Below are 12,897 nucleotides of genomic sequence, written 5' to 3'. Positions count from 1 at the left end.
TGCAGCCAGCTAAGAGTCTTGCAATTTTTGTTTGGGGGATTTTCCGCCATTCTACCTTGCAAAAGGCTTCTAGTTCTGTGAGATTCTTGGGCCGTCTTGCATGCACTACTCATTTCCGGTCTATCCACAGATTTTTGATGATGCTTAGGTTGGGGGACTGTGAGGGCCATGGCAAAACCTTCAGCTTGTGCCTCTTGAGGTAGTCCATTGTGGATTTTGAGGTGTGCTTAGGATCATTATCCTGTTGTAGAAGCCATCCTCTTTTTATCTTCAGCTTTTTTTTTTACAGACGGTGTGATGTTTGCTTCCAGAATTTGCTGGTATTTAATTGAATTTATTCTTCCCTTTACCAGTGAAATGTTCCCCGTGCCACTGGCTGCAACACAAGCCCAAAGCATGATCGATCCACCCCCATGCTTAACAGTTGGAGAGGTTCTTTTCATGAAATTCTGCAGCTTTTTTCCTCCAAACATACCTTTGCTCATTGAGGCCAAAAAGTTCTGTTTTAACTTCATCAGTCCACAGGACTTGTTTCCAAAATGCATCAGGCTTGTTTAGATGTTCCTTTGCAAACTTCTGACGCTGAATTTTGTGGTGAGGACGCAGGAAAGGTTTTCTTCTGATGACTCTTCCACGTAGGTCATATTTGTGCAGGCGTCACTGCACAGTCGAACAGTGCACCACCACTCTAGAGTCTGCTAAATCTTCCTGAAGGTTTTTTGCAGTCAAATGGGGGTTCTGATTTGCCTTTCTAGCAATCCTACCAGCAGTTCTCTCAGGAAGTTTTGTTGGTCTTCCAGACCTCAACTTGACCTCCACCGTTCCTGTTAACTGCCATTTCTTAACTACATTATGAACTGAGGAAATGGCTACCTGAAAATGCTATCTTCTGATAGCCTTCTCCTGTTTTGTGGGCATCATTTATTTTAATTTTCAGAGTGTTAGGCAGCTGCTTAGAGGAGCCCATAGCTGCTGATTGTTGGGACAAGGTTTGAGGAGTCAGGGTATTTATAAAGCTTTGAAATTTGCATCACCTGGCCTTTCCGAGCCATAGCCCAAACAAGCTAATTAAGGTCTGAGACCTTGGTAACAGTTATCTGAGAGCTCAAATCTCTTGGGGTGCCCAAACTTTTGCATGGTGCTCCTTTCTTTTTTTCCCCCCCACTCTGAAATTGTACAAAACAAAAATAATACAATAATTTTGCTTAAAATGTTGAAAAGAATGTTTCACCTTTAACTTTATGACTTTTGGAGATCAGTTCATCTTCTACTCACTTAACTATTCAGAGTAACAGTAATTTTGACCGGGGTGCCCAAACTTTTGCATACCACTGTATATAATATATTCATTCGCACGCAACCCCCCCCCCCCCCCCCCACAAACAGGATTACACACTCGGGGGTCACAGTGGGCACCGTGCCAACTCTCAACCCTGCTTCCTGACCTGCAGCACTAGTTCCTCCAGGCTGTTGGTCCGAGCCAGGGGCAGCTTCCCTTCTGCAGTTCCCCGGTTCCTCTCCTCCTCCTCCTCGTCGCTGGAACACCCCAGCTGGTAAACGTCCATCACTTCCATGAGCTCTGTGAGGCTCAGGAGGCCAGGGACAGCCTTCGGCCCTGTGAGGGGAGGAAGAAGCAGGTGGTTACCATAGCAGCCTCAGAGAGCTGGTCTCAGGATAGACAACCTGGAGCATAAATCTCACCGCCTCAAGGAGAGTACAGAAAAGACCGTCTGGGATGTTACCAGGACTAGAGGGCACAGGTTATAATAAGAGGCTGGACTGGCTGCAACTGATTTCCATGGAGGGAAGGAGTTTTACACAACATAAAGATGACTCACTCCCCACAAAGGACAGGAGAGTTTAAAAAGATCAGCGTTACTTACACACGTACATTGAAAAATCAAAACCAGACCGGGAAATATCAGAATCAGGTTTAATATCACTGGAAAATGCTATTGCCTTTTCTCAGTTTCTTCACCTCTGCCACATCAGTTCTCAGGACAAGACCTTCCTTTCCAGGACATCAGAGATATCGTCCTCCTCCAAAGCACAGAGTTCCTCTTCCTCCACCATTGATGGTGCTCTCACCCTCATCGCCTCCATTTCCTGCACATCTTCCCACTGCCTTAACCGTGCCAGAGTCCCTCTTGTCCTTACCTCCCACCCCACGAGCCTCCACATCCAACACATCATTCTCTGCGACTTCCGCCATCTTCAACAGGATTCTACCAGCAAATCTATCATCTCACCCCCCCCCCCCCCCACCCCGACTCCACATCCACAAGGATCGTTCCCCTGTGATTCCCTTGCCATTCAACCTACCCCACTGATCTCCCTCCCGGCACATATCCGTGTAAGCAACCTGCCCGTTCACCTCCATTCAGGGCCCAGGTGAGGCAACGCTTCACCTGTGAATCTGTTTGGGTTGTCTATTGTATCTGGTGCTCCCAATGCAGCCTCCTCTACATTGATGAGACCCAAGGTAAAATGGGTCGACCACCTCCACTCCATCGATCAAAAGTGGAGTTTCCGAATGGCCGACCATTTTAATTCCTATCCCCATTCCCGTTCTCACATGTCGGTCCAGGGCCTCCTCTTTGTCCACGAGGCCACTCTCAGGGTCAGGGAGCGACATCTTATATTCCATCTGGGTAGCCTCCAACCAAATGGCACGAAGATCGATTTCACCTTCTGTAATCTTATTTCCTCCCATTCCCACTCTAGCCTCCTGCTTAACATCTTCTCCTCAGCTCCCCCGGCGGCCCTCCTCCTCCCCTATCAGATTCCTTCCTCTCCAGCCCTTTACCTTTCCCACCCACCTGGCTTCACCTGTCACTTTCAAGCTAGTCCTCCTCTCCCCTCACCTTCTATTCTGGCGTCTCCCCTTTTCTTTCTAGTCCTGATGAAGGGTCTCAGCCTGAAACATTAACTATTTATTAATTTCCATAGCCGCTGCCTGGCCTGCTGAGCTGTTCCGGCACGTTGTGTGTGTTACACAGAGTGTGGTGTTGCCTCGAACGCACTGCCTGGCCTGCTGAGCTGTTCCGGCATGTTGTGTGTGTTACACAGAGTGTGGTGTTGCCTCGAACGCACTGCCTGGCCTGCTGAGCTTCTCCGGCATGTTGTGTGTGTTACACAGAGTGTGGTGTTGCCTCGAACACACTGCCTGGCCTGCTGAGCTGTTCCGGCACATTGTGTGTGTTACACAGAGTGTGGTGTTGCCTCGAACGCACTGCCTGGCCTGCTGAGCTGTTCCGGCATGTTGTGTGTGTTACACAGAGTGTGGTGTTGTCTCGAACACACTGCCTGGCCTGCTGAGCTGTTCCGGCATGTTGTGTGTGTTACACAGAGTGTGGTGTTGCCTCGAACGCACTGCCTGGCCTGCTGAGCTGTTCCGGCATGTTGTGTGTGTTACACAGAGTGTGGTGTTGCCTGGAACACACTGCCTGGCCTGCTGAGCTGTTCAGGCACGTTGTGTGTGTTACACAGAGTGTGGTGTTGTCTCGAACGCACTGCCTGGCCTGCTGAGCTGTTCCGGCACATTGTGTGTGTTACACAGAGTGTGGTGTTGTCTCGAACGCACTGCCTGGCCTGCTGAGCTGTTCCGGCATGTTGTGTGTGTTACACAGAGTGTGGTGTTGCCTCGAACGCACTGCCTGGCCTGCTGAGCTGTTCAGGCACGTTGTGTGTGTTACACAGAGTGTGGTGTTGTCTCGAACGCACTGCCTGGCCTGCTGAGCTGTTCCGGCATGTTGTGTGTGTTACACAGAGTGTGGTGTTGCCTCGAACGCACTGCCTGGCCTGCTGAGCTGTTCCGGCATGTTGTGTGTGTTACACAGAGTGTGGTGTTGCCTCGAACGCACTGCCTGGCCTGCTGAGCTGTTCCGGTATGTTGTGTGTGTTACACAGAGTGTGGTGTTGCCTCAAACGCACTGCCTGGCCTGCTGAGCTGTTCCGGCATGTTGTGTGTGTTACACAGAGTGTGGTGTTGCCTCGAACGCACTGCCTGGCCTGCTGAGCTTCTCCGGCATGTTGTGTGTGTTACACAGAGTGTGGTGTTGTCTCGAACGCACTGCCTGGCCTGCTGAGCTGTTCCGGCATGTTGTGTGTGTTACACAGAGTGTGGTGTTGCCTCGAACGCACTGCCTGGCCTGCTGAGCTGTTCCGGCATGTTGTGTGTGTTACACAGAGTGTGATGTTGCCTCGAACACACTGCCTGGCCTGCTGAGCTGTTCCGGCACATTGTGTGTGTTACACAGAGTGTGATGGGTGCCTGGGGTGGTGAAGCAGAAACATTTTAAGAGACGTTTAGATAGGCAGATGAATGTGCGGAAAATGGAAAGGAACCGACATTCTGTCGGCAGAAGAGATTCGTTTAGTTGGCCATTTAATTACTAATTTAGTTGGTTTGACACAACTTTGTGGGCCAAAGACCCTATTCCTGTGCTGTACTTGTCTATGTAGCAGCAGGAGAGATCTGCACTGCCAGAAAGGTGACAGACCTCACACCACAGGGTCTTCATGGGACACGAATCCGATGCGGATGGAGTTCAACCTGGATCGGCATGAAGTGACACTCTTTGGAAGGTTTAACGTGAAGGAAGAGCATAGGGATAATTTCAGGATTCTTAGCAGCATGGAGGGTCCATCGATCCCTCAAAGCTGCTGTGCAAGTCGACTGCATGGTTAGGAAGGAATACGGCGTGTTGGCCTTCATTAGTCAGGGGACTGAATTCAAGAGCCACAAGGTAATGTTACAAAACTCTGGTTATACAACACTTAATATTACTGAGCTCTTCCAGTCACCTTGTTACAGGATGTGGAAGGTTCAGAGAGGGTGCAGGTTTGCTGCCTGGGTTAGGCTGAGCGAGCTAGAGCTTTTCTCTTTGATGAGAGGACACTCGATAGATGTGTCTAGACTCAAGATGATAAATACATCGATGGAGTGGACAGCCAGAGCCTTCTTCTCGAAGAGCATAGTTTTAAGGCGATTAGAGGAAATTAAAGGGGAGAAGTCTGGGAGTGGTGAGTGTGGAGTGCTCTGCCAGGGGTGGTAGAGGGAGATTCAAATGGGCATTTAAAAGACTCTTAGATAGGCACGTGGATGAAGGAAAAAACTGGAGGGCTATGTGGAAAGAAAGGACCAGCTACCACTTTGTCTGTCTTCCTCCCCTCCTCCATCTTACCGCTCTGATTCCTCACCTTTTTTCCCGGTCCTGATGGAGGGTCTTGGCCCGAAACGTCAACTATTTACTCTTTTCTGCCTGACCTGCTGAGTTTGTCCGGCATTTTGTGTGTATTGCTTTGGATTTCTAGCATCTGCAGATGTTCTTGTGGGAAGAAAGTGTGAGATTGATCTTGGGTGAGGTTAAAATGCTGGCCCAACACCACGGACGCCAGGGACAAAGTTCCTTCCTCAGTTACTATCGCGGAAACGTGAGCCGGATGTCTGGACACTTCTATTTGTGGGAGTTGCTGTGCACATCCGAGCCACCGTGTCTCCTGCGTTCGGGCAAAGGGCAGAATTGCAATTCCCTGCACCCCACCCACAAGGTACCAGTCCTGACCAAACAGTCCCGACACAAAGAAACACCTGCTCCCCGCCCCACCCTGGGACTTACCCGCTTGCTTGAAGTCCAGACCCTTCTTCCAGCCAGGCGGCACCGTCAGCAGATCTAGCACAGGGAGAGGACGTGGGGTCAGTACAGGGAACAGCGGAGCACCCAGCTCTTAGGCTCGGCTAGATCCCAGGACCTCCACATCACCCACCCCCCCATTCCACCCCAGACTCAACACTCGCCTCCCCTCCACCACACCCAGGGTAGTGAGATCCTCCGAGGGGGAACTAGAGGCCACAGGTTTAACGTGAGGGTGGGTGGGGGGAGAGGAGAAAGAGATGTATGTTTTATATTGCTCTCGGAGATACAGCATTGAACAGGTCCTTGCAGCCCACAAAACTGAGCCACCCAGCGACCGACTATTTAAACTGAGCCTAAACACAGGACAATTTTAATGACTAATTCACCTACTACTTCCCACCTTTAGACTGTGGGAAGTAACCGGAGGACCCAGGGAAAACCCACATGCACACACCTTCTTACCGAGGATGCTGGGGTTGAACTCTGGCCTCCTAACGCCCCGAGCCGTAATAGATTCGTGCTAGCCACTACACTGCCGTTAAAAAGGACCTGGGGGCAAATTTTTCACCCAGAGGGTGGTTTGTATATGGAAGATGATGAGGCAAGTACAATGGCAACTTTTAAAAGGCGCTCGGACAGGTAGATGGAGAGAAAAGGTTTAGAGGGTCAAACGTAGGCAAAGGGGCTGAGTAAATTTCTGAATCTGGTCTGGGTGGGGGGATCCCGACACTCTCCCTATTAATTCTGCCCCCCCCACTTTGCATGCACACCCACCATCCCAAAGCCCTACCACTCCCCACAGCCCTCCACAGTCTAAGACACACACTGTTCTCAAAGTCGATATCTTCGTCAAGAGCATCATCCGTTTGAATCATATCCAGACTTGGCTCATCCATGCCCCCTAAAGGGAAGTGGGGGTGAGAAGGGTTGAGGAGTGAGGGGTAATGGGGGAGTGGGAGGAGAGTAATGAGAATCATCAGCTAACAGTTGTAGTAAGATAGCACAAACACAGTGAGACAACTGCTGTGCCCGATCATGGAGAGATGTGGGCACAGTTCAGTATGTGACGGAAACCAGTCTCCTCTCCACTACACTTCCCTCTGACTTGGTAAAATAGAGAGCGGAGTAACGACCCCAGCAAACCAGGTCATTCCCTCTTCTCCCCGTCCCATCAGTAAACCCTGAGAGCACATCCCTCCATGACACAGACATCACAATCCCCCTCGTCATAATCTGGCATTTACTGCACGTTTTCAGAGCTTTTACACTGTATTCTGCATTGTTACGGTTTACCTTGTTCTACCTCAATGCACTGTGTAATGATTTGATATATACGGATAGTAATGCAAGACAAACTTTTCACAGTATCTCCATGAACAGTGATGAGGATTTTTAAAGATCTTTAAAGAGTTTTCACGTGTATCTCGATACAGACAGTGAGATGCGTTGTTTGTGTGAAAGACCTGCACAGTCCGAGGGTGTGCTGGGGCAGCCCGCAGGTGTTGCTACGCTCTTGGCACCAACATAGCACGCCCAGAACTTACAACCCTAACCGGTGCATCTTGTGAGGAATCCGAAGTGCCTGCAGGAAAACCACACGGTCATGGGGGGAACAGACAAACTCCATACAAGTAACGGTGGGAATGGCAGCTGGGGCTCGAAAGCACCATGCTAGCCACTGCACTACCGCACCACCCGTCACCAACACTGGTATCAATGACACACCCCACGACTGAAGGAAGAAGAGCAGGTCTGCGGTGGAGAGCTGAAGAATCCCTGTTTCCCAGGACTGCAAATCCACCCTCATTGGTGACATTTACCGGCAGCATTGCAGGCAAAGGGCTCGAAACATCGTTGAGGATCTCCACCACCCGTCCCACAATCTCTCTGACCCATGACCCATCCCACAATCTCCCTGACCCATGACCCATCCCACAATCTCTCTCTCTGACCCACCACCCACCCCACAATCTCTCTGACCCATGACCATCAGGAAGGAGGTACAGTACTGTGCAAAAGTTTTAAGTGTGTGTGTATATGAATTGAATTGACTTTATTTCTTATATTCTTCACGTACATGAAGAGTAAAAATCTTTACATCTCCATCTAAATGTGCAATTTATAATAAATAGAATGTACAACAGGACGGCCAATATAGCATAGAAATACAAATTGTATTAGCACGAATTAATCCATCTGATGGAAGAAGCTGTCCTGGAGGCTGTTGGTCCTGGCTTTTATGCTACAGTACCATTTCCCAGATGGTAGCAGCTGGAACAGTTTGTGGTTGGGGTGACTCGGGTCCCCATTGATCCTTTGGGTCCTTTTTTCACCTGTCTTTGTAAATGCCCTGAATCATGGGAAGTTCACAACTACAGATGTGCTGGGCTGTCCGCACCACTCTCTGCAGAGTCCTGCGATTGAGGGAGGTACAGTTCCCAACTGTCTGAGGTGAAAGAGGCGCTATTGTGCTTTTTCCACCACACAGCCGGTGTGTAGACCACGAGGTCCTCATTGACATGTATACTGAGGAGCTTAAAGCCGTTCACTCTCTCAACCCCAGATCCAGTGATGTCAATGGGGGTTAGCCCGTCTCCATTCATCCTGTAATCCACAACCAGCTCCTATGTTTTTGCAACATCGAGGGAGAGGTTGTTTTCTTGACACCACTGTGTCAGGGTTTTGACTTCTTCCCTGCAGGCTGCCTCATTATTGTTTGAGATCAGGCCAATCAGTGTATTTAATTAGTAGATTGGAGATGTGGATGGCGACACAGTCATGGGTATACAGAGAGTAAAGGAGGGGGCTTAGGACACAGCCCAGAGGAGCATCTGTGTTGTGGTCAGAGGGGCAGAGGTGAGGGAGCCCACTCTTACCACCTGTGTGTAATTATTTTGTGTATGTATATACATACATACATACACACACACACAATTATATATATACTGTATTGGACTAAACACAAAATAATTGATTGCACAAATATTCACCCCCTTCAAGTCAGTAGTAGATGCACCTTTGGCAGCAATTACAGCCTTGAGCCTGTGTGGATCGGTCTCTATCAGCTTCGCAAATCTGGACACTGCAAGTTTTGCCCATTCTTCTTTACAAAACTGCTCAAGCTCTGTCAGATTGCATGAGCCCTTTTCAAGTCCAGCCACAAATTCTCAGTTGGATTGAGGTCTGGACTCTGACTTGGCCACTCCAGAGCATTAACTTTTTTTTGTTTTTAAGCCTTTCCTGTGCAGCTTTGGCTTTATACTGGAAGTCATTGTCTTGCTGAACAACAAAGCTTCTCCCAAGTCACAGTTCTCTTGCAGACTGCATCAGGTTTTCCTCCAGGATTTCCCTGTGTTCTGCTGCATTCATTTTACTCTCTACCCTCCAGGACCTGCTGTAGTGAAGCAACCCAACAGCAGGACACAGCCACCACCACACTCCACAGTTTCAATGGTGTTTTTGATAATATGTGGTGTTTGGCATCTAGTGATGGCCAAAAAAGCTCAAGTTTGGTTTCATCAGACCATAGAAGCTTCTTCCAGCTGACTTCAGAGTCTCCCCCATGCCCTCTGGCAAATTCTAGTCAAAATTTCACGTGAGTTCCTTTTCCAACAATGGCTTTCTCTTTGCCACTCTCCCATAAAGCTGCTACTGGTGAAGCACCCAGGCAGCAGCTGTATGCACAGTCATGCAAGAAGGGGACTCGTGAGGGAAGCCAACAAGAGAGGAGTGTCAACTATGTGACAAATCTGCAGTGACCAAGGCTTCTGCTCACCGCTGTATTTGTCAATGTGCAGTGCCACAGGAAGGGCGCGGGTCAGGTGGCAGAGAAGCAATGCCAGGGACGGGGTTACAGCCAGCCCTGAGACACCAGGCAAGGTCATTTGATTCCAAATAACTGGTTTACTGAATGTCTCTCTGGTGCTTCCCACTCCATACCCTCTCCCTTCCCCTTTCTCCAACCGTGATTCCCCCTCCCTGCCCCATTCCCACTGTGAATCCACAATAAAGACGCATATCAGAATTGGGTTTATCATCAGCCGCATGTCATGCAATGTCTTCTTTTGGCGGCACCACAGTAGGAGACTGTCAGTACTGTGCAAAGGTCCTGGCCGAGCTGTATACGCGTTCAGCACTGTTCAGTAGCAGCAGGACCAGGGAGCAGACTCTTCCCTCAGGCTGGTCACCACCAAGGTCTCGTCGCCGGGACAGCGAGCTGTTTACTGAACCTGTGCTGCATTTTGGATTATATTTATGTACTTGTGGTAATATTCTGGTTTATGTGCTGTGTGTGATATACGTTTTGTGGGTGCACCATAGTCCAGAGGAATGTTGTTTCGTTTAGTTGTATATACGAACAGCCAGATGATAGTAAACTTGAACCGAACAGCATTCAGGAAAGGTACCTGGCCAGAAGGGGTAATTGGTTGAGCTGCCTCGTACAGACTCAGCCAGGGGTCCCGGTGGTCTCTGCAGAGACAGCGAGTTCTTGGCCGAGAGCCCGGAGTCACTTAGGAACACCTGGACACAGAAACAGCAGGCATGTTCAACACAAAAATCCCAACCCACACAATTCCACTCACCTCCCACACGTTACAATGCACACCCACATCTCAACGGATGGCACAACAGGTTCAGAACCCCTGATGCAAAATACTTGGGGCTGGATTTTGGAATTCCTTGGATTTGGAATATGTAACGAGATAGCTTGGGATTGCATCATTTCCGACTGAGTTTATGTGCGACTGGTAAGCAGACTTTGTCTTACATTAGTTCATTATACACACGTACTGATGTGTGTTAGATTTTCATCAGCGCCGATCTTAGATAAGAATGGCAGCGATGCTTCAGTAACAAATGAGCTCAACGACTTCTGTGCACGCTTTGAGAGGGAGAACACAACTACGGCTGTGAAGATCCCTGCTGCACCTGATGACCCTGTGATCCCCGTCTCAGAGGCCAATGTTAGGCTGCCTTTAAAGGGAGTGAACGCTCGTAAGGTGGAAGGTCCCGATGGAGTACCTGGTAAGGTTCTGTCCCAACCCACTAGCGGGAGTATTCAAGGACATTTTCAACCTCTCACTGCTACGGGCAGAAGTTCCCACTTGCTTCAACAAAGCAACAATTATACCAGTGCGAAAGAAGAATAATGTGGGCTGCCTTAATGACTATTGCCCGGTAGAATTCAAATCGACAGTGATGAAATGTTTTGAGAGGTTGGTCAAAGCCTTTTCCCTGAGCCCCCAATCTCCTGCCTTCTCTCCATATACCGGCAAACTCATCAGCAGACACTACCCCCACAAATCTTTAAAAATTTAAAGTTGTGCTTTTTCTTAAATTTCTGCAACCAGCCTGCAAGTTTCATTGTGATGGAGTTTTGTTTGTTTTACACTCAGAATACCATTAAGCGGCATATATTCACTCCAGTGCTGACGAATCCACTCTTTCAGTACACAATCGAGATCTTCATTTTTCACTTTGTGCAGTGTTTTTCTATTTCTCACTAAATTCTCTTCATTACACATGTGAGGTCACTTCTCAGAATTGTCTGTGGTGCAGAGAAACCTCCACTTTGCCTGGGGAAAGCCAGCATCGTGTGGAATTCTCAATCTGTGATGTCATGTAAGCGCTCAGAAAAATTTCAGACTTCCATATTTTGGATAAGGAGTACTCAGCCCGTACCACTTTATACAGTGGGCTCCAGTTAATTGGGCCATCGATTAATCAAGCCTTTTATTTGGGACAACTCTTAAAAAAACAAAAACAAATCGATAAAATAGCCAGATTCCTTTCGTTTACTTGGGACATTCTGCCGCAGGAGACTGTTGCTAAACCGTTTCCAACTGGTGTCCGTTGTGTGCTATGTAAATGCTGCCCATATTGAATTGTCGATTGGCCAAAAATAACAGCTTGTACACTGCATAAAATTATAAAGAAAGTATATTTACAGATTTACAGCTAGTAGGAAAAAGTATAAATAAATAAAAGGGCCCATAAGTTAAACCAGTCCAATCTGCACATATCATTGGAGCTCATACTGGAGTCGTTTTTAACTCACGAGCTGGACCCACAAACTGCATGAAAAGCACCACCACATTTCGAACCTTTCTACACCCACACCCAGTCCTACCTCACCGTACCCCCACACTCACACCCCTTCCTCACCTCACCGTACCCCCACACTCACACCCCGTCCTACCTCACCGTACCCTACACTCACACCCCGTCCTCACCTCACCGTACCCCACACTCACACCCCGTCCTCACCTCACCGTACCCCACACTCACACCCCGTCCTCACCTCACCGTACCCCACACTCACACCCCGTCCTAACTCACCGTACCCTACACTCACACCCCGTCCGAACCTCACCGTACCCCACACTCACACCCCGTCCTCACCTCACCGTACCCCACACTCACACCTCGTCCTACCTCACCGTACCCCACACTCACACCCCGTCCTCACCTCACCGTACCCCACACTCACACCCCGTCCTCACCTCACCGTACCCCACACTCACACCCCGTCCTCACCTCACCGTACCCCACACTCACACCCCGTCCTCACCTCACCGTACCCCACACTCACACCCCGTCCTCACCTCACCGTACCCCACACTCACACCCCGTCCTCACCTCACCGTACCCTACACTCACACCCCGTCCTACCTCACCGTACCCTACACTCACACCCCGTCCTCACCTCACCGTACCTCACACTCACATCCCGTCCTACCTCACCGTACCCCACACTCACACCACGTCCTCACCTCACCGTACCCCACACTCACACCCCGTCCTCACCTCACCGTACCCCACACTCACACCCCGTCCTTACCTCACTGTACACCCACACTCACACCCCGTCCTCACCTCACCGTACCCCCACACTCACGCCCCGTCCTCACCTCACCGTACACCCACACTCACGCCCCGTCTTCACCTCACCGTACCCCACACTCACACCCCGTCCTACCTCACCGTACCCCACACTCACACCCCTTCCTCACCTCACCGTACCCCACACTCACACCCCGTCCTCACCTCACCGTACCCCACACTCACACCCCGTCCTCACCTCACCGTACCCCACACTCACACCCCGTCCTCACCTCACCGTACCCCACACTCACACCCCGTCCTCACCTCACCGTACCCCACACTCACACCCCGTCTTCACCTCCGTACCCCACACTCACACCCCGTCCTCACCTCACCGTACCCCCACACTCACACCCCGTCTTCACCTCACCGT

The 12,897-nt window shown here is 49.9% G+C and overlaps 1 protein-coding gene across 1 annotated transcript in view; it reads right to left on the bottom strand.

Annotated features, from left to right (window-relative positions):
• The window catches only part of skic2 (SKI2 subunit of superkiller complex), a 110,382-nt gene that overhangs the window by 68,893 nt on the left and 28,592 nt on the right, over window positions 1-12,897 (bottom strand). Inside the window, exons 5-8 of the mRNA XM_073034813.1 lie at window positions 10,046-10,160; window positions 6,466-6,540; window positions 5,622-5,675; window positions 1,446-1,615 (exon numbers count right to left, since the gene is read on the bottom strand). Of these exons, the coding sequence (XP_072890914.1) occupies window positions 1,446-1,615; window positions 5,622-5,675; window positions 6,466-6,540; window positions 10,046-10,160 (414 nt within the window). The remainder of the gene's footprint in view (window positions 1-1,445; window positions 1,616-5,621; window positions 5,676-6,465; window positions 6,541-10,045; window positions 10,161-12,897) is intronic.

The sequence above is a fragment of the Hemitrygon akajei genome, chromosome 2, assembly GCF_048418815.1.
Source record: "Hemitrygon akajei chromosome 2, sHemAka1.3, whole genome shotgun sequence".
NCBI lineage: Eukaryota > Metazoa > Chordata > Chondrichthyes > Myliobatiformes > Dasyatidae > Hemitrygon > Hemitrygon akajei.
Note: the sequence above shows the minus strand (reverse complement) of the source record. Positions and strands in the feature narration are given on the sequence as shown.